The sequence below is a fragment of the Phocoena sinus genome, chromosome 6, assembly GCF_008692025.1.
Source record: "Phocoena sinus isolate mPhoSin1 chromosome 6, mPhoSin1.pri, whole genome shotgun sequence".
In the NCBI taxonomy this organism is placed as follows: Eukaryota; Metazoa; Chordata; class Mammalia; order Artiodactyla; family Phocoenidae; genus Phocoena; species Phocoena sinus.
In genome coordinates, this window is record NC_045768.1 from 954,014 (window position 1) to 975,674 (window position 21,661).

General features: G+C 62.8%; 1 protein-coding gene across 1 annotated transcript; it reads right to left on the minus strand.

Moving 5' to 3' along the window:
• Positions 1-1,391: 1,391 nt before the first annotated feature.
• Positions 1,392-21,425, minus strand: RABL6 (RAB, member RAS oncogene family like 6). The gene is given in 19 exon segments (XM_032635193.1): positions 1,392-1,938; positions 1,941-2,028; positions 2,140-2,184; positions 2,186-2,199; positions 2,986-3,157; positions 3,487-3,709; positions 3,792-4,007; positions 4,895-5,045; positions 5,252-5,373; positions 5,375-5,433; positions 5,435-5,573; positions 7,654-7,757; positions 9,233-9,338; positions 9,911-10,051; positions 10,201-10,292; positions 11,235-11,287; positions 13,568-13,615; positions 14,868-15,002; positions 21,055-21,425. Coding segments are annotated over 19 exon segments (2,142 nt in total). The 5' UTR covers positions 21,185-21,425; the 3' UTR covers positions 1,392-1,834.
• Positions 21,426-21,661: the final 236 nt, after the last annotated feature.

Here is a 21,661-nt window from a genome sequence, read left to right on the forward strand (position 1 = left end):
GCCCCGTGGGCTGCGCAGGCCCGGCGAGCTCTGCCGTCCCCCGCGCTGCCGCCGCGTCCCCGGCACCAGCAGAAGCTTCCAGGCAGCGGCGCGAGGCCGCCGGGCCGCCTCAGTGCTGCCCCCAATGGCGACTGGCAGGACTGCACTTAAAGGGGCCGCGCCGTGGGCCTGGGACGCGTGTGCCCCGCTGGCTCCAGGTTGGGGCTGTGGCTGGGCGCGAGGTGACGGGCTCTCTGCAGCCTCAAGGGCAGGCCTGGGGTCTAACGAGGGGGCCCGGGCCCAGGGAGCACCTGGCCGGTCCTGCCAGCCCCCATCTCCAGGACACCTGCCCAAGGGCAGCTGGTGGCCTGGCAGGTCCTTGGAGCTGAAGCCTGGAGGAAGCCCAAGCCCTGGCCCGCACAGCAGACAGCTCCCGGAATTCAAGCCTCGGTTCAGCCTGGGCAGGAGCAGATGGGCGGCTCCCCACCCTGCTGGCCTCTGTGCTGCAGTGCTGGAGGTGCCAAGCCCTCCCCGGGTACCTGGGTCCAGATGGGCACCACCTGAGTGCCTGCAGCCTCCTGTCCCCAGGATGTCCAGCTTCCCCGTTGCAAGGGCATGCTCTGGCGCTCCCCACCTCCCATGTCCAGCTCTGCACACCCACGAAACTGCATGGTGACAGCCTCCCTCCCGGGCCCCTCCCACACACGATGCTGAGCAGGAAATATTCTAGCTGGCAGAGGGGCAGGTCACCGATGCCCTTGGCTCCGAAGGCTGGGACCTGCCACACTGTGGGTCCGTCAGATGAGGGGCCCTGGGCAAGCTTCAGGTCAGTGTGGTCCCCACGTTAGCAGGTACTACAGGGACAGTCGACCTCACAGACTCCGGGGTAAAGGGAGCCCCCAAGGTATCTGGGGTCCAGCCCCCAACACCTGCCCAGTGACCAATGGCCCACGGCCTCGTGGGTGCGAAGCTCTCTAGGCACGGGAACTGGGGAGGGGGAGGCCCGGCCACCAGGCCCCGCTTCTGCCTGCACACCCTCGGAGGGAGCAGTCCTCTGGGCACCTGTGGGGTTGGGGGCAGGGCAGGGCCCTGCTGACAGCTGGCGGGGAGCGGCCTGTGGGGTTAGGGTTGGGTGTCAGGTGGGAGCAGGGACACACAGCTGCCCTCAGAGGGCTGGACCGGGCACACAGGATGGTGGCCATGCTGGTCCCACTTGGATAGGGCGTGGCATACGGAGGGCTGGGCCTGCTTGAGGCTTCCTACCCCCACGGGTAGTCATCCCTCAGGGGAAAAGGGCTCCAGGGCCCGAAGGTAGGGTGCTAGGACCTTCCTGCCCACCCACGCCGACCGGGGGCTGGGGTCAGGTGGACCCGTCCCAGCCGGGCAGGGCCCCGCAGCAGCATACACAGATCCGCAGTAAAACAGGAGAGCTTTATGGTCCGAGTGGTGTGCAAGGACAACAAAAGAACACGAGCGTTGTGGGCCTCCCCGCTTGGCCCGCGCACGCCCGCGCTCAGGTGCGGGTGCAAAGCCGGTCGCCGTGCCCGGAAAGAGCTGCCCCCAGGGACGCGCCAGCGCCGCCTGCCCTCTGCGCACAGGTGCCCCAAAGGGTCTGGGGACCAGAGGTCTGCAGAGCCGGGGCAGCTGAAGCGGAGGCCGCTGCACGCAGCGGGCCCTGGGTGAGTGCGGCCGGGCGGGCGATGGGAAACAGCGCCCCACCCCTGCAAACAGCCTCACGGGCTTCCTCGGCCTCAGTCCCATCCTGAGAAGCGCTGGGGGCCGGCTGCCCCTCCCCGCAGGGCAGGGCCCAGCGCCCCCAGCACACGCGGAGCGCCCTGTGGTCTGCGCGCCAGGCCTAGAGCTCCTCGTAATCGCCGCCCCCGCGGAGGTGGCCGACCGGGGCCCCGCCCCCCAGGAAGGCCTCCAGCTCGTCGACCGCAGGCCCTCTCTGTGCCCCGCCGCCGCCCGCCGCTCCTCCCGACCCTTGTCCTCCGCCTGGTCCCTGCTCTTCTTCCGCCGGCTCTTCTTCTTCGCGGCCTTCTCTTCCTCCTGGGGGGCGGGGGGGATGTGCAGCGTCACCCGGGGGCTGGGAGAGCTGGGTCCGCCCTGGGGCCCCACGCTGCCCAGCGGCACCCGGGAGGGCTCAGGGAGCGTGTGTACCTCTCTGCCCTTCTTCTTCTTCTTTTTCTTCTCCTTCGAGGGAGGGCCTGCCCTCTTTATCTGCACGGATAAGACGCAGCCTCAGCTCCCCGCGGACCACAGGCCAGGCCCTCCCCGGGCCTCCCGGACTGGTGTGAGCCTGGGAGCGGGGGGGGTCTAGCAGAGGCCCTGAGCCGGGTCCCAGCGTGAGCACAGCCCAGAGTGAAGGCCCAGCACCTCAGGCCTCTGCCCTGGGTCTGGGTGGGGCCCTGGCTACGAAGGCAGGGGGAGCCGCTCCTGCGGACGGGCCGCCACTTCAGCACCAGGGCAGGCCCAGGAAGGTCCTTTCCTCCCCACTTTGGGGACCAGGCAGTTCCAGGACCGGCCCAGGTGACGCTGCTGGGCTCGAGCTGCCCAGGGTGGAGGCTGGGGATGAGGCAGGGCGCGGTGGAGCTGGCCAGGGTCGTCATGGAGCACGTCGGGGCTCGGCAACGCAGGGCCGGACTGAGCGTTCAGGAGAGCCTGCAGCAGCGCTGCCCACGCCGCCAAACGCCTCCCCTGCGGCCACTCGGTCAGCTGCCTCAGCCGCCCATCCTTCCAGCCTGGTCCTGGCCTGAAAGCCTGGGATGTCGTCGGAACACAGCCGGACCCCGAGCAGGACAGAGAAAAAAGAAGGGACTGGGCTTCCGGCCCCGCGGGATGGCCTCGCTGCTTACGCCCCTGCGCCCCTGTGCTCTGGGGCCCCCAGGTTCAAAGGCACAGGTAAGGGGGTCAGAAACACGGCCCCTGGCTGGGACACAGTACAAGCCACCAGTGCCGACGCTGTCGGATGGGGAGGGAGGGGCAGGCGTGTCGCCCCGCAGCTACCTTCCTCGCTGCTCTCCTTGCGGCCTGTGTTCTCCAGCCCCAACCCGAAGAGATCCGAGTCGTTCTTCAGTCTGAAGGAGGGGGCAGGGGGTTTGGGGGGCGGGGGCGGCTGGACAGGGCCGGCTTCCTCATCCGTCACGTCCGAGAGGTCCTCTCGCACCGGGAACTCACCCTGGAGAAGGAGCGGGCAGGTGGGCCGCTGAGCCCCTCCCCAGTTCCCTGCGCCGCCCCCGCACCACGGGCTCACCCAGAGTGACGACAGCCCGAGCGGGGTAGCCGTGACGCCGAGGTCCCCCACCACATCCTCCCCAGAACGGGGGCAGCCTGGGCCTGGCACATGCAGCCCCCCGCGGGGCAGCCCTCCCGGCTCAGCCAGGCTGCCCTGACTCACGCCCCGCGAGACCCCTGCTGCGTTCTCGTGCCTCCCGTGCCTTTCTGCCATTCCCCACCCGCCCCTCGCCCTGGACTCGGAGGCGGCGTGGTGCCAAGATCGGTCCTCACCGCTCTCCGCTGAGCATCTAAGTCACTCTCAAAGTCAGGGTCGTCCATGACGAAGGAGAGCATCTGGGCAGCAATAGGCCCCTCGGGGTCACTTTCTGATGACACCTGCTTGTCCCCCCCGTCCTCCAGCCCCGGAGAGGAGCCCTCGGTGCCGCCTGGCCAGTGGGGCTCTGTGGCCTTGGGAGCTGCGTCCTGGTGTGGCCCCGAGGCCTTCGTGGAGGAACTGCAGGACACACAGGAGGGTCACGGAGCCTGAGGCTGCCCTCCCCCCGCGGGACACCCCTTCCTTCCCACCCCCGACATACCGTTTGGTCCCTGGTTCAGAGCACTTCTGGGGGGCCAGGACGGTGGCCTCGTGGCGCCCTGCCACCACCTCTTCTTCCTCCTCGCTGGACAGAGTGATGTGCTCCCTGGGGATGGGGCCCGTGGGTGGCAGGGGCCTACTAGGCGGCTTATCTTCAAGGTCCACGTCGTCCTGGAAACCCGCCACCATTGGGTTCCCTCCTGGGGCCTCCCCATCACTGCAAAGGACAGGCAGGGCAGTCAGAGGTCACGAGTGGGGTACAGGAGCGCCCACCCTGATCACCAGGCGGCTCTGTGCCAGGCAAGGGCCCTGACGGCGGGGTTGTCCACCCTTGCGTGGACGCAGCAAAGGGGGACACACTTCGAGGGTGGCCTTGGGGGCTGTCCTGTGTAGGGGACCCACCACATTGCAGCAGAGCTGTGGCAGAGGTCGACAGGAGAGCAGGCGTGAGGTGGGCTGAGGAGAGGACAGAGATGCCCCTGTGGGCGGGGAAGCCACGGCGGGGCCCGCGGGTGGACACCTGAAGTGGGTGCCCTCCCGTGGGGCGGGTGGGGTGAGGGGTGTGGGGCCCAGGGTGATGAGGGGCTCAGTGATGCCGGGGCCCTCCCTTGGCAGGGGCACAGTGCTGGCTTCGGCCTGGTATTTTGCACTTTGGGACACGCGGTGATGGTGGAGGTGGAGCGGCGGGCCTCACTCGGGCTCAGCACTGGGAAGGGAGAGTGTGCGCCGGGCCTCGAGCCTCTCCCGTGCGGCCCTGACCGGCCACCTGCTGCGGGAGAAGCTGACAGCAGCTCTTTGGCCCCAGGATTCCTCCTTCCACCCGGCCAAGGCTCTCAAGTGGCATCAGCCCAAGGAAGTCACTGACAGGAAGATGCCGCCGACAGGTGGGTCACCGGCTCCCTGCTCCCTCCCTGCAGGTGTGAGGCTGCCCTTCCCTCAGCTCCTCAGGCCCAGCTCTGCTTCTGTCCCCAGAGCCCAGATGGGGTGCCTGTCCCCTCCGCCCGCCCAGTGCCAGGGAGGCAGCAGAGTCCACACCTGACGGGCCGAGGGCCAAGGCTGAGGACGGCAGCAGCTACCCGCCTGCCTCCCAGGCCCCGCCCTTACCTGTCACTGTCCTGCGGGACCTTGGCTCCAACTTTCTTTTCATCCTTTGGCGGGGCTACGTCCTCCAGGAAGCTGCGGTCAAGACTGTCGTCAGGAACAAAGTCCTCCACGTTCTGGACTCTTGCCGGGGCCTCTGAAGCTGGGGCCGGCTCTGTGGACAGCAGGCACCGACTCTTGCCCAGCGCCCAGCCCAGCCGGGTCCACCCCAGGCTGGGCCACAAGCAGGATGCCGTGTGGCTAGGCTGTGGGGCTGCCTGCCCAGCAGGAAGAAGGGGGACCCCATCCTGGCCGGCAAGGGCTCCCGGGGCCAGGAGACAGGGCTGTGCCCCGCCTCCCGAGGGCTGCTTCTGGGCCTACCTGGGGGTGACGGGGCCACCTCGGCCGCCGGCGAGGTCCCAAACAGCCGCGAGATGATGCTGCGCCGCGGGGGTGCGGCGGGGACCGGGGGGTGTGCAGGGGCTGGCGGCGCCTCCGAGGGGCAGGGGGGGCCCCGGGCAAGCCGAGGAGGCCTGGAGGGGCGGCTGCGGAGCCGGCTGGGGGTGTGCTGGGGCTGGAGCTCCCCGTGGACACTGCACTCAGAGGCACCACAGGAGACGGGGAGCCCGAGGATGGACTCTGCCCGTTGGTGGCCAGCGGGGACGCGTGGCCACGGCTGCGGGCCTCCATCATCTCGAGGAAGCTGTGGGGGCAAACAGGGCAAGGGGTGAGAAAGCCACCTCCCCGCGCCGCCTCCTCAGAGGCTGCTGCTGCCGTGCTGGTGGGGACGGGTGTCCCGCTCTCAGGCTCGAGCCCCTACCTGCCTTTCCAGGAGGTTTCCCAGCGCAGGCTGGTGGCAAACACTGCAAGCGCCCCCGGGGCGGGGGGCGACAGGTGCGAACACAAACCCTGGCTGGGAGTCTCTTCCCGCAAGGGGAAGGGTGCGCGTGTGCGGACAGGCAGGCTTTGCTGTGCCCCCACCCTATGCCCCCTGACCCTGTTTCTAGAACCCACCTACAGGGACAGGCTGCAACCCTCCCAGACAGGGAGGGGCCTAGACCCGGGCAGCCTGGGCCCGACCGTCCCACTGGCTGAGGACCCTGGTGTCACCTAGGCCTGTAGCAGGGCCCTCCTCCCGTGGGGTGGGCTTTCAAACAGAAGGTGTGGAATGGAGAGCCGGCCTGTGCTTGTGGGCCAGGGTCCCGGGGGGCTGGGGCGTCTGGGCCGGCCGGCCTCACCTCTAGGTTGGTATTTGGGCGAGGGGGTGGGGGGTGGGAGGAAGGACGGGCAAGGCACTGGGTCCTGGCGCAGGCTGGGAGTGGATCCGCCCCAGACCTCGTCCGGTCCCCCAGCTGCTCAGGGGAGGTCACAGGGACACCACAGCTGAGCCCCCACATGGCGCCGCCTTCTTCCAACGGCCTGGTCCCGGGGGCTGGCTGGGGGCGGACGCTGTGGGGAGGCTCCAGATGCCACCTCACCAGGGACCCTATGCTTGGTGACGCCGGGCGCCCAAGCTCTCCGTCAGAGGACACCTTGCAGGAGCTGGTCAGCCCCAGGGTGGCGTCCACAGCGAGGCCAGCCTGGCAGACGGAGCAGGTGACCCCCCCCCAGAATAACTTCTGCTGCCCCCACTCTCTCTGTTCCAGGACCAGCAGCTGGATCTTTCTCGGGAGACCCAAAGGCCCTTCCTCGAGTCCCTCTGGGGCAGCTGGGAGGTGCGAGGGCCCTGCCTGGGCCGTAGCCAGAGCCCGTGCTCCAGGCCGTGAGCACAGGTGGGGCAGCAGCCTGCGCCCCACCCCCCAGCCCCAACATTTGGATAATTCAACAAAACAAAGGAAGCACCTGTTTTTAGGGGTGGTTCAGGGTAGGCCTTCCCCCACGAGCTGTGGAAGGCGGACGGGCCTGCTACCTGCTCTGGGCGCCCCAAGACCCTGCAACGGCAGAGGAGGGCCTGCCCGGGGGCTGCTCCCCGCCCGCTCGGCCGTCCTGCTGGAAGTGGCAGGACAACACCCCTTCCTCCACTATCAAGGGCCAGGAGATTTCGTTCCCACCCAACACGCCTTCCCAAGGTCAAGGAGCTCTCTCCACTGGCATCAACCTCGGAAACCTATGTCAAAACAGGGACGGGCCCTCGGCTGGAAAACGCCAGGGTGGCCGGTCTTGCTGGGGCCTGCGGTGGACACGTGGCCGGGTCAGCGGCTCCCCCTTCTGCATGCCATGTGGCCGACAGGCGGGCCGGTCTGGACAGAGGCAGGCGGGGGCCGGGCAGCTAGAGCGCCTACAGCCGCACCGGGCCTGCACGCCGTGTTCCCTCCACCCCCGCAAGGCACGCAGCTGTCTGGGGACAGCAGCTGCAGAAGCACCTCCGTGAACTGCCGGCCACACCGTGTGCCCGTCACACCCGGTTAAAGCAGGCCGGGCCCGAAGTGCTCGGTGGGCGGGGGCGGCAGGGCCCTGGGGTGTCCAACCTCACATCCTCAGGGCCAGCAGGGGCCCGGTATCTGCTTCCCAGGAAGAGCTGAGGCCTGACAGCGCGGCGAGAGCCACCCTCGCCCCATTCCCATGGGGCCTGGGCCACATTCAAAGCTGAAATGACTCGCTTTCTTTGAGCAACACACCTCCACGCGGACAGATCTACCCGGGTGGGTGGCACTCAGGCTGCGGGCCCGCTGAGCGCACACCCGAGCTCAGAGGGAGGTCTGGCCCACAGGGCGCACGTGCCACCTGCCCGCAGAGCCCCGCCTGCAGGGTCTAAACGCTGAGGGCAGCCGCGGCCGACATACATGTCGTAGTTCTGGTCCTCGGTCTCCTGCTGCACGGACAACTCCTCCAGCGTGGCATCAATGTCCAGCTGGTTCGTCTCCAGCTGCCGCAGCAGCGTCTCTCTCTACAGAAAGGAAGCAGACACCTGAGCCGGGACCGTCGCTGCAGTGAGCCACCCCTTCAGCCTGGCGCCCCTCTCGGCGGGCCCTTGATGGACAAAAGCACCTGAAGCTGAGTGCCTGGAGCCGGGAGCCCGCATGGCCTCGCCCAGGTCGTGACGCGAGCGAACCGCCCAGAGAGACAGCGCCCTGTTCACACAAGGTACCCCGAAGTGTAAGAAGCCGCAACACTTGCTGAAAACCACGCGCTTCCTGCCAGCCCCAGGCTCGGCAGCAGCAGCGGCTTCCAGCTTCCATCCTGCCCGATGCCACCCCCACCCGTGCTGCGGGTGTTTTCCTGCGATTCCATCCTGCCCGATGCCACCCCCCACCCGTGCTGCGGGTGTCTTCCTGCGATTTGTGTGCATGCTTTACTCGGACAGAAAGTTAAAGGGACTCCTTCAGGCGACGTGGATCAACACCCAGGAAAGGGTGGCCAGCACGTCTGCGAGGTCTGGACACCCTGAAAACGCCCGCCGCCCTGGCCTGCAGAGGCCTCATCCCTTCAAAAGGCGAGAGGAAAGGAAAGACAGCCGCTCGCCCGAGTCAGTTCTCCATCCTTTTGGAGAAGGGCCGTGGGTCAATGTCCCAGTGACAAGCCGTGTGGGTGACACGTGTCCCCGCCACGTGATGAGCAGGGCAGTCACCTCTGGGGTCTCGCGCACAAAAGCCCGTCACCCATCCGAGGTCAGACAGACCCTAAGCCAGGCACGTCTGAAGAACTGTCACAGCCCGGCGCAGCCGAGGAAGAGTGACCACTACGTGTGGGGTGGGCTGGGTGGGGCCCAGGACAGAGGGCCGGCGGGAGGTGCCGACAGAGCCTGGTTCTGTGGTCTTGATGGGAACACCGTGGAAACGTGAGGCTGCAATCGGGGCACTGAACCGGGGCACGGAACCCTCTGCGCTCTCTGCAAACCTACAACTGTTCCCAAATACGAAGGTCAATAACGCCAAGAGCAAAGGGCTGCACAGTAGGGGGAGGAGGGCAGGGGCTTCTCGGGCCCATCCCGGCACCTGTCGCCAGAGAGGGGCCGGGTCCACAGCGGGGACACAGCGGCACGGCCACAGGGAGGATCCGAGGCGTCCTGATCTGGGTGCCGGGGCCGAGTGCACCTCCTCGGTGAGGACGGACACATGAGGGCCCCAGCAGGGGTCAGCGCAGAGGGTCGCAGCTCCCGGGAAGAACGTGCAAGGACACCCATGTTCTCCTGCAGCTAGTGGGTCCATGGCTCCAGAAGGGCCCAGGTCCCAGACCACCAGGCAAGGGGAGGGGACAGGGTGGGCCATCCAGGGGCCACCAGCACCCGCACACGGCATCCTAACTGATGGCCTCGCTCCAACCAAACCACCAAGCTGCCCGCCCGCTCGGGCCCCGTCCCTGCGCCACAGCGGCCCTGGCAGATCCAAGCCCCACCCCCTGCACCCTGCCGGCAGGGCTCACCTGGAGCTGCAGGAATGGGATGTTGAAGAACCTGTGCAGGTACTTGAGCCCGAAGCTGTTCTTCATGGAGGACTCGGCGTAGCGGAAGTAAGAAGACCCTGGGGGCCTGTTCGTGAAAAGCACGGAGACATGAGACACGGTGGTGGCAGCGGGCGGCGTGGCCTGGCCCCTCTGGGCCGGGCCACCCTTGGCGCCAGCACCCCCTTGCAGGGCTGAGTCGCCTCCTGTGGGTGACGGGCTCACGGTCCACAGGCGGAGACCTGAAGTTCAGAGGGCTCCGCTTAGCCGGGCGCCCACCAGGGGATGCCTGGACCAGGAAGGTGCTGCCTGCCTGCCCCGGCAGGACCTCGATGCACCATCCCCAGTGCCTGGCCCCGGCCTCAGAGATGGAGGGAGGCCGCCCCCACCTGGCACCTGGGACTGCTCAGTGCCAGGAAGCCAGGTGCCCACCCTCGGTCCTGCCCGCCCACACCCCACCCTCCAGGTCTGCGTCCCCATCCCGGAGGGGCAGGGTGCGGGCCAGGCGGGGCGGGGAAGCCGGGAGAGCTGGCGCACCCGGGGAGCCGGGGCCGTGCAGCTGGGTGGGCGGCCAGGGCTCGAGGCAGAGGAGGGCGCAAGCAGGAGCGTCCCAGGCGGACAGGCCGACCGCAGCAGCAGCGCCTACGAGCTGGCACCCACCTGTCCAGGTTGTCGATGAAGTCTCGCGCGTCGTCGGGCAGGATGACGCGGTGCTCGCCCATGTCGCGGTAGTTCCCCAGCACGCACACAGGCACGTGCGTCGGCACTTTGGGAAGCTCCCGGAGAATGTAGTTGAAGGTCCTTGGGAGGCGCACGTGGGGAGAGACCCGCCTTAGCTTCCGCCCCCAGGGAACAGCGTGGCTGAATGGCCGGCGTGCACACTGCCCACGGCCAGCCCTCGAGAAGCACTGAGTGCCCTCCTGGACGCCCTCGCGGGCCAGCGCCCTTACCACTGCTTGGTGATATCGAACATCATGACCACCCCGTTGCAGTTCTTGTACACGTCCAGGAACTCGGCATCCAGGGCCATCTCGGACTCCGCCTAGGGATGGGGGAATCGGGCCTCAGAGATGGTGCCCCAGGCCAGGTCCCACAGGTGAGCACCCGCCAGCTCCTGGGAAAGGCTGAACAGGACTTTTACAACTGAAAAGACAATGGCTATTTTCATTTTGGGAAAAAAAAACATAGACGCAAGGTTATCTGGAGTGGAGGCCACATCGTGCCTGCCCTCAACTGAGGGTCTCCCGCATTGGCCGTCGGCAGTGTCCTGACCTTGGGGCTCACGGACGCTCGGCTGCTGGGACAACTGAGCTGAAGAAATGCGTTGCAGAGCTGAGGATGTGTGTCCCAGAGAACCTTCCAGAGCACACACACCAGGGAGGCTGCAGTGCTGGGGGCGGTGGCAACATGCCCACAAAGACCACACAGACCTGGGCCAGGCGGTCACTGGATCTTCCTATCCTAAAAGGGAACCCGAACGGCTGCCCGCCGTCAGGAGGCCGTCTATGGGCAGGAGGACGCGGAGAGAAGGGCCCTTGGAAGCCGTCAGAAAGCTTTGCAGCTCGCCCCTGAATTCTTTGTGTCGAGGTGGCGGCCGCGGTGAGAGCCCTCTCGGAGCCACGCTCAGGCCCACGTGCGCCTGGGGCCACACCTGAAGGTATGCCTATGCTTTTAATGGCTGAGGCCTTTGTAACACGGATATAAAATTTGGTCACTTCACCTAAATACCTCTCAGGTCACCCCAACTCCGAGGAGGGTCTGGCGGGCATCCCTGACACAGAGCAGCAGCTCAGGTGACCCCAGCCACCCCAACGCGACCAAGGGCAGCACGGGAGTGGCCACTGGGTCCACCTGAGTCCACCAGCACGGATGGAGTCCTCAGGAGGGCCAGGCCAGGCAGGAGGCAGAGGGGTCTGAAGAACAGATGCCCGCTCACAACCCCCCAGCCGAAACAGTGGGCCACGTGGGAACAGATGCAGCTCACCTCCTGGGGTTCATTCTCCATCTTCAAGGCATCGCCTCGCTTCTTGCATTTTCCTTAAGAAAAGACACAGAGTCACGGGGTGGAAATGCTGGGCCCAAGGATGGCCTGAGGGGGTAGCAGCCCCTCCTTGTGTCCCACTGCCCCCCATGTCCCTGCCCCCGCCTCCAGTAGGTGCCTTACGGGCTGGGGTTGGAGCCGCCAGGACCCTAGGGCAGGACACGGCCAGGACCCCAGGGAGGCCACGGAGGCTCCCTGAGCCGGTGCTGAGGGTGGACGAGCTGGGCTTGGGGCCAGGAAGCCGTGGAACCACCTGAGCAGTAAGAGCTCCCATGCCCAGCCTCCCTTCCCTCCATCTCAGACATTTCTGACAGGGGAGAAAGGACCACTCGTCACCCTAGGGTCCCGGGGCCCTCAGTCTCAGAGTAGCGGGCTGGGCGAAACCAACAAACCGGGGTTCGTTTATTAGAAGGGCGCCCTCTGCCTCTTCCACAGCCTCTCCCAGAACCTCTCACCACCCTCTGATCCCGTCTCTGGAGATGCCCCCAGCTCAACAGACGCTGGCCACCTCGCGCCCTCCCAGTGGATGCCTGGGGCCATGGGGTCGCGGCCCGAGCACCACGACTGCCGACAGGTGTGGCCGAAGCCCAGGACGTGCCACCACCGCCCAGCTGCGAGCAGAGCGGAATCTGGGCTGGTGCTCCTGGGGGGAGGGCCGGGCAGCCAGAGTTACGCCGCGCTCACGCCCGCCATGAGGGGCACCATCTCTCAGCCGCTGCCACCCCCCTCCAACTCGATGCCCTTTGCTGCTGTGGACGAGCCTCGGACCGTGTCCAACAGGGGACCAGTCAGGGTGGTAGAGAAGGCACGTTTCCTTCCCACTCTGCAGATTCCCACCCGAGAGGCACCAGATGACGGAGCCGTGGGGATGCTGAACGCTCGTACGGAATGCTGCCCCTGCCCCTGGCCGCCAGCACACGAGCAAGCCTCCGCTCCACGCCGCAAGGAGCTCTGTGGTGAACAGCCAGCCACCCAGGGAACTGTGGCCAGCCCATCACTGCCCTTCCATGGGTGGGAAGTGGGGTGCTTGGAGGTTCCCAGAACAGGGCAGTGCCTGCCTCTGTACCATGAGGCCGTTCCCCCCACTGAAGACACGACATGCTGCTGCATGGAAGGGGTCCCGTCAGCAAAGACAGAGCCCATTCTGGACATGTGCATCCCGTCCCGAATGAGTGCAACCCAGGGAGTCGGAGCCAGGCACGCGGGGCAGGCGTGCGGGATGTGCCGGGGCACGGAGGGCAGCCTGGCCCGAGCGACGGCTCCCCCTCACATCCGGGATGGCGGCTGGGCTGCAAGGGGCTGCTTCCTAGTGCTACCCGGCCACACGCACACAGGATGCAGTGCAAGCACGCTTTGGAGCACGAGGCCCCTCCAGGCCCCGTGGGGTTTGAAGCGTCCTGGGGGCAGTAACCCCAGCATGGTGCACGGGCCCAGGGTAGCAGCACCCTCACCTGGCTCGATGGGTCCTTGGAACCCAAACCCACCTCCAGAGAACGCGGTGTAGGAGACAGCGCGTGTCCTGCACCAGAAAGCGCAAGCTCGTAGAAGACAACGTCCCTTTGTCCCTGAAGGACGGGAGGAGCTATAGCAGGCCTGCGGGGTCCGAGGCCGGGCCTGGGGGTCGGAGGTCAAACCTGCGAGGCCAGACCACAGTGTGCACAGGGCACTGGCCCCAGGAAGGAACACGAGCATCACACAGGAGGGGCCTGTGGCCTGTGTGCGAGGAGGAGATGAATGGGATGAGCCGCTGGGGGTGAACGCGCCACGCCCCCACCCCGGCCCGCCTGCACACAGGCACGGCCGTTTGGGGTCTGTGTGCGCGCTGGGGTCCCCAAAAGCTCAAGCCACCTCAGAAGCCAAGGACCCTTGGCCCTGGGCCCAGGGGCAGGAACCAGTGGGCTGCTACACCCACGGTGCCGCAGGAAGGGCTCCCTGAACAGCCTCACAGGGCCTCTGGGTGTGGTCCGTGTCTGCCCTCCACGGTCACGTGCTCAGCCCAAGTGGGTGGGACAGGTGTCTCAAGAGCAAAGACCATGGTGCCCCGACTGGTCAGCAGCGGGCGCTCCGTCCTGGACCACACACCCAGAGCCCGACGGCACGGTCAGCACAGAGCCAGGCCTCCGATGGCCCCTGTGCCCAGGAACCAGAGTCAAGGGAACGAGGTGCCAGGAGGCGGCAGAGGAGGGGCCGCAAGCGAGGGAGAGAGGACAGCTGTTCTCCACAGCACAAGCAAAGCTTGAAAGAGAAAAGCACACTCATAGAAGGGTCTGACTTACCTTTGTCAACTACATCCCAGACTTCAACTTTCACGATATCATCAGTGGCTAAAACAGGGGGGAAACAGTAAGATGAGCATCCAGTGTGAACTTCCGGTTTCAAAGACGGGCCGCGCGACATCACTGTCCCCACTCGGCGTCTCCCCAAGGGCCCCTGCTCCCGCCCAGGCTGGCGGGTGCTGTGCCCAGGACACCCCCTCCCTGGAAGGCAGGGAACAATCCGGACACCACCTCCGCTGACACGACCCCGTATCCCGAAGGGTCCCTGGGGCAGTCTCGCACCCAACCTGAACCCGGCCCCCGCTGGCCCCCCGGCTTCTGCGGGAAGGCCCAGTCCCAGTGATTCCGCCCTGCTCCTCGGCAGAGGCCTCTGCTCCGCTGCTTGCGGGGGGCCAGGGCAGCAGGCTCTGGGATGGGCCAGTCTGGCGTCAGGGCCTGTGCACATGCCCGGGCCGTCAGCGGGTCCACCCACCACCCCAGGGATTCCGTGGGGAAAGGGGAGAGGCGGGCAACTGCCGGGCAACTGCCGGGCACCTGCCACCAAGCTGCAGGGCACAAGAAGTGCGCTGTCCCCGCCGACTTCACCCCAGACCGGGAAGGGGTGCCCTAGGGGGTGAGGCTTCCCTGTGCAGCTGGTGGGCAGGGCAGCACGAATCCACACAGCTGTCCTACGTCGCGGCCTGGCCGTCCCTAGGAGCGAGTCGGAACTTCTACAAAGGCCCGTGTGTCCTGCTGTTGGCCCGCTGGATTGTTTTTTTCAACGAAAAGGAATGTTTAAAACGGCTCAAAGGTCGTTTGCTTTCTGGCTCCTGAGCACGCAGAGTGGATTCTCTCCCTCCCAGCAGGGCGCCCCGTGGCCGCTGTCCCCCAGGAGCGGAGTGGAGGTGCCTGCCATTCTGCCTACGGCCGGGTGGCCGCCAGGTGTGTTCTGCCCATCAGGCAATCTCGCCAGCAAACCCCCTCCCAGGACCCTGTGGGGACTGGCACTTCACAACTGCCGCCAAGAGCCGGGCTCCAAGGCCCAAGGGGCCTCTGTCTGCCGGGGCCCAGCACGCGCTGTGGCCGGGATGGTCCCTGCCCGGAGGCTCTGCCCCTGGGACGTCCGAAGGTCCGGGCCTCTGGCCCCGCTCCCAGGTGGACCGAGTCTCCCACGGGACAGGGGGCTTCAGGGCCACCCCAAAGCGGCTTTGATGAGCCCCCGAGTTCACGCGTGTGCGGTGTTCCAGGGACGACCCCAGGCTGGGGAGGGCGACGGGAGGAAGACCCCTACCCAGCAGGCCCCGCCCCCCGCCGCCCTCACTTTTGTAGCTCCAGTGGATGCTGGTGACCTGGATCTCCTGCGTGGGGATGTACTCCTCCACGAACTTCTTGCCCTGCAGCCGGTGCCACAAGGCCGTCTTGCCCGTGTTCCTGTCCCCTCGGATAACGATCTTCACTGCGGGGAGAGAGCACAGGTGAGGCAAACAGTCAAGGCAAAAGGCAAACTTTCACCCCCGAGCGAGTCCACGCATGGCTTCTCGCGCACAGACGTGGCCAGTGTGGCTGGCGAGCCAGGAGAGCTGGGTGAGGCGGGCTGGCCGGGAGCCCCCGGAGGGACGAGGCCATGGGCACACGTTCGCTCCCTCGGGGCACCGGCAGCCCTGCTCTCCCCCAGGCCCCCGACGGACTTCCTCCGGGGCAGGTGGTCGACCTCGGGACTCAGCACTCGGGAACGCAGTGCTCCAGAGCTGGGTGCCCGTGGGGCAGGTCGGGGCAGGCCGTGCTCACCTCTGCAGGCCCCACGATTCCCACGTCCGCTCTTACCCTCCTTTCCCAGAGCCCTGGCATCTTCGGGGCAGGATTCTGCAGGACGCGGGGCTCCTCAAGACCACATCTGGGATGACAACAGGAAGCCTGGATTCTACTCTGCTTGCTCAGCCGGTGTTCAGGAGCGTGTGCACGTGGAGGGCTGGGGGCAGCGTCTCCCCCACTGGCACCGGGCACCTGGCAGGGCCGGCGTGGACTCCATGTTTCTCACCCGGTCATCCTCTAGGGCGCCGTCTTCTAAGTGTTCAACGTCCGGCACAAAGTCATCCGTGACATTGTACGTTCTAGACCTCGAGGTCGCCGCTGTGCGCTCTCCATCCTCCCGGATACTTGTCTTGTCTTTTTAATTAACCTTCCCCGAGGCTCGTCTACCCGGCCAGTCGCGCACGCGCCCTGTGTGTTTTGCTGGAGCCTCCACTGACCCTTCCCAGAAACCACTTGCCCCTGCGTTTTTCTTTGTCATTTACTTCCTTTTACTTTCTTGAGGTTTATCCTGTTCTTCTCCTGGGTTTCACACCGTATTCTCGGGTCGACCAGCACAAGTATGTGGGCTGTTCATTATCACTGGATTACAGATACTTCTCTGACCCATAAATTACTTAGAAATATTTCTAAGTTTCCCCCGAAAAGTTGTACTTTTTTGTTATTCCCGTCCAGTTTTACTCACTGTGGCCACAGAATGTGGTTTTTATGGTACCTATCCTTGGGTGTCTGCTCGGACTGTCGGTTTTAGGAACGCTCCTTGGTGTGAGCGGGGCTGGGCACAGACACCTGCTCTTCACTGAGCCTTTCTCTCGCCCGGCTGGCTGTCTGACCTGCACCCAGTGTGAGTCCCCATAGCTCCGGCACGAGAACCCCACGGTGTGGCTTCCTCATGGCTGATACTGACCCACCGCTTGGTTCCACGACCCTGCTTTCAACCTTTCAATGCCATCGTGTGTTGGACGTGTCTCTTACACATCACACAGCCAGAAAGAAATCAAATCGCAGTCTCTCTTTCACTGGTGCGTCTGCCTGTTCACATTCCCTGGTTGCCAACAGTGGCGGGTAACCCCCTCCACCACGTGCGGTCATTTCCAGTCACTGCCGGGGCTCCCTCCCCTCTTTTCTGCCTCTTCCACATTGGGTGAGCGCCACGCGGTCATTTCCAGTCACTGCCGGGCTCCCTCCCCTCTTTTCTGCCTCTTTCATGTTGGACAAGGGTTTTTTTTAATTCCCCTTTTGCCTGGTATTTATTTGGAGGGTTTGAGATCTATTTCTATTCTTAAATCTTTAACACACACCTTTGCTGCAGTAAAGTCTGAAGTTAACACCTGTCCTCGGCTCCCACTTAAACACACTCTGATCAGCGCCATCGTGGGTTCCACGCTGATTGCTAGCGTCTGGCTCCTCCTTCTGCGTTCCCCACGGTAGTCACGATGCTTGTTCACCCGATGCTTGTTCACCCATTTCCGTGCTGACCTGTGCCTTGCAAACCTCCTCCATCTCCCGAGCTCCCTCTCCATCTGTCTGGAGTGCCTCCTCCGGGATTTATTTCAGCAGGAACCTTCGCACAGAAACTGTCCAACTTAGACCGGAGAGGGGTTTAATCGCACTCACTTACTTGGTGTAGATTTCTAGGCCGACCAGGATTTCCCCACAGGAACGTCTCCACCACCATCACTGTCAGCGTGTTGTCAGGCTCTTGGCTGTCCCTCTGCTTGCACTGGTCGCTTCTACAACTCTCTTCTTTGACTTTGCTGTCCTGAAATTCCCATGATGTGTCCAACTCTGGGAGTTTGAAAGCTCTGGCCTTGGGTTTCTTGGAGTTTCACGTACTCCGGGAACTCCGGGAACTCCGGGAACTCCTAGCCTGCAGTTCTGCAGTAACTAACTACCTCTTCTGCACCCCTGCTATTCTTTCCTTCTGAGACTCAGATCACATGTGTGTGGGCATCGCTCAGTTCTGGGCCCGCATCCCCCTGCCAGGTGCCAACTCCACCTTCAGCTATTACGCTGCTTCGCCCACATGCCGGCTTTTTGTTTGCGTGACCCTGCTCTTTCATTTCTGGAGGGTATCTTTGGTTCTTTTTTCAAACACGGCTTGTCTGTCCAGAGTCTTGATATAATCTCAGAACTGCTTCCTTCTTTTGTATCTTTACCAATTTTAACATGTATTGATATTTGTTTTCTATTCTGCTTTGAGAATGAAAAGTCTTAATTTTCTCTCTCTTCAACTGAAATCCTTTTAAAATTTGAAATTTACTCTTCAAAAAAGTTAATTAGAAGAAACCGTACAACGTCAGAAATAAATAAAATGACCTGCCTTCATCCATTAAAAAAAGGAATTGGCCTCTACTTTTAAATTAAGAAGTCCAATCAATCTCAGAACCTTGGACACTGGCTCAGATAACCTAAGTAAGTGATCCACTGAAAAACCTGTAATTAAGATTCCCCCAAGAAGCGATGAGGAGCCCTTACTTAGGAAGCACGTGGCGCTTTACGCCAGGCGTTTTACTAAACAGAATAACTCTATTTCTATTCTACGTCTTTTCTTTTATTCTAAGTAAAGCTACAACGCAGAAGACACAGGGATCTACTACAGGACCCAAGAATCTCTTCTACTCCCTGATTCAACAGTAATTCACTCACACTGCCACACATTTCCTGCAAGATAGGGAATCTCGTTTTTGTGTTTTCGTACAACAAAAAAAAGTATGGTTTATCTTGGATGCAAATGATGCAATCGATCGCTCTGTAGGAGGCACAACTGAAATTCAACGATGCCCTTTCTCCGTACCACCAGCAGGGGTCACTAGACACACGCCCAGCTGGCCACCTCCTGCTGGGCAGCCCCTCACCCCCACCGCAGCAGTGGCTCCTCTGCTCAGAGCCCTCTAAGCTGTCCCGTTCACAGAGTCCCCAGGATGGTGTGAGGGCCGCACTTCTGCGGCTTAGTCCCCCGTGCTTCTCTCCTGACCTCGCTCCGCCGTGACCCCTCGGCCCTTCTCCACGAGGCCGGCTCTGACCTTCTACGTAAAGTCCCAACCCCAGCCCCCACCCTGCTCCATTCCTCCACCCTTCAGATGGGTGATATGGTTACCGCCTCATCATGTTTAGTGCCCACAGTCTGCCTTTCTACCCCCACTAGAATGGAAGCTCCACAAGGCAGAGACTGCCGTCTGGGTTTTAACTGATCTACGCTCAGTAAATATTTGCTAAGTAAATGAACGCGAGGGAAAGAAAACCTATAAATGAAAACGTGGCAGATCACGGGCAGCAAAGGCTCGGGAACTTGCAAATCGGCCCTGCTGGGGCAGGTCGAATAGTTTGCCAAACACAGCTGTTTATTTCCGAAAGAAAAAGCTCTCTTACCCAGAAACCAGCCTTTCAAAGGTTTCTTGGCAAGGAAGTGTTTAACTCCATTTTAAGTTCTAGCACTAAAATCCGACTGGCCAGGACTCTGGCTGTCCCAGCGTCTGGAGGCTTTCTCAGTAAGGAATGCAGCCTGGAGCAAGGGCACTCTGGACGAAACGCACAAGACCGGTGCCTCCTCACTGGACCCAACACAGGTAGAAAGAGCAGACCAACACAGGTAGCATCCTTCCACTTAACACGCGAATGACTTCCAAACCACGGACAACGTCCAATGTCTCATTTGGGTTTTGATTCTAAATGGGATGTGTATGCTGGGACTCTGCATGGGTGTCACTTCTCATCGTCATAGCAATTTAAAAGAAAACGACTTATCTGCCCCAGGAGGACAAGGTTCTGTAAGAGACAATCATCAATTCTTACCCATAAAAGTCCTGAGTCTATATCATATTGCTGGTTTTCTCTCCTAAGTAAGATGTTTTGGGAAATCAATATTAGAAATGTTCTATTCTACTGACTAATAAAAAAATTTTAAAGTTTCAGAATTGCAGTATTAGCCAACTACAGGGGCAGCATCACCCTGAAATGTCCTGTGGGCACAGCACCCCGTTTCTCTCAACTGCACCACCTTTCATTCATTTTGTTCCAGATCAGAATCTGTCCCCCCTCTCCCCAACTTCCTGAGGTGGGTCTCTTCTCTGGAAGGACTCCAATGCCCTTTCTACTTTTTTTTTTTTTTTTTTTTGCAGTATGCGGGCCTCTCACTGTTGTGGCCTCTCCCGTTGCGGAGCACAGGCTCCGGACGCACAGGCTCAGCGGCCATGGCTCACGGGCCCAGCCGCTCCGCGGCATGTGAGATCTTCCCAGACCGGGGCACGAACCCGTGTCCCCTGCATCAGCAGGCGGACTCTCAACCACTGTGCCACCAGGGAAGCCCCATCCTTTCTACTTTTTACTCCCGCCCACCCTGGACCAGGGGGTGTGCCCACCAGGGAGTGCTTTTCCGAAGGTGAACATTTTTCAGGTCCAGTTTCCAAAGGACTAAGCTTAAGTTTTAAAAAATAATACCATAAATAATAAAATTAAATAAGGGAACCAAAGGTGGATTGTAAAGACTTGTGTAAATGAGTACTTTGACTTACTATTCTCTTCTTGGAATGTGAGAGAAATACACACAAAATTGGGTAAAATACATGCAAAACGATCCCTCTTTTAAACCCAAAGTCTTTCCAATCAGTTTCTTAATATGGTACATTGTTACCAAAATCTGGGTCATCACAGAGACTGAAAGGCTCCCCTGAAAGTAGCAAAGGGAGGAATGTCCAGTATCTTGTAGCAATATATGGAAATACTTAAAAACAATTTAAAAGCAGAGAACAACATTAAAAAATCTTTAAATACTGCTAGCAAAAAGACAGCAAGATGGAAAAACTTTAAAGAGGTCAAGAGGACAGTCAGCCTCTAGGAGCTACACAATTTACATAATTTATAACTGAGGACTGGAAACGACCTGGGCTTTCGGGGCATCTGGTAAATAACTCCTCTTTCCCGTAGGAGAAAAGAAATCTCTACAATAACAAGTAAGAGAGTAAAGCCTGTGCCTTCTGGAGCTTTTCTAAATATATCCCTTACAAATGCTTCTTTAAAAAAAAGGGGGAGGGGGCAAGAACGTGCGGTGTAGCTGGCATTCCGTCTTCAAACGGGGTTCGAAGTCTACAAAGAAAAATCCCATAGTTCAAACTACCGAAGCCGGCGGAGTCCTCCGCTGTCTTCTCTTGCGGGTGACCCCACAGTTCATGGATGGAGAGCTCCACCACCCACTTTAAGAAGCGTCATACACCACAGACTCTCCCCACGTTATGTAAGAATCCCTCTTAGACGAGGTCACCTGGGCCAATGAGGGTACCGCAGACACACCAGGAACCGCCTGGACCAATTTCACTCGAATGTCCCACCGTACCAGCATTCCTCGGGAATGACCCACCGGTCAGAGGGGAGCGCCGCGGGCCGAGGAGCCCACCTTCTGGCCCTGAGGTCCTCTAGGACCTCCTCTCCGGCCCGCATCACCTCCCAACCCCAAGGGAACGCCCCTGGGGCACCTGCAACGTGCCCGGCACAGGTAAGGGCTCAGCTCACCTGCACACAGACGGCGAGGCCCTCGGAGCGCGACGGGGCCCCCAGCGCTTCCCGGGCGAGGCCCGCCCCGGTTACCACAAGTCCGGGACGGCGCGGCTGGGGCCTGCGGACCCCGCGGGACGGCACCCGCTGCACCCGTGCCCCCACTTTCCACGTGCCCCCGCAGGAACCCCACGCCGGGCTACACTCACTGTTGTACTGCACCCCCTTGGCGAAGCGCCTCTGCAGCGCCTGGTTCATGGACTGCAGCCCAGCCGGGATGTTCTTGTCGCGGCCCGGAGCCTGCTCCGACCCCACCAGCTTCTTGAGTGCGGAAAACATCTTCCCGCTCCCACGTCCGAGCCCGGCGCGGCTCCCGAGTTCAGCGGCAGCGGCGGCGGCTGCGCGGCGCGGATCGCACCATGTCCCGGGCCCCGGCGACCGGGCGCCTGCCTCGAGGGCGGCTGAGGGGCTCAGCCGCGGAGAATCAGCTTCGTCCCCCGCGGACCCCGGCGCGGCCGCTCTGCGCTCGTCAGCGCCGCCATCTTGGCGCCGGCTCGGCGGGGCGCGCGGCTACGGGGCTCCGCGAGGGCCACAGGAGTGCAGCGCGCGGAGGGGTGCGCGTGCGCAGAGCGCTGCGGTCTCTGGGCGTGCGGCTACGGGGCGCCGCGAGGGCCACGGGCGGGTGGCGCGCGGAGGTGCGCTCTTGAGCCGGGCGGTGTAGGTGCGGGGCTTTGGACTCTGCAGTCCCGCCTTACGAACTGCCCCCAGGGTTTCAGCTCAGCTCAGACCCCCGTCCGCATCCCCGCCCGGACCCCC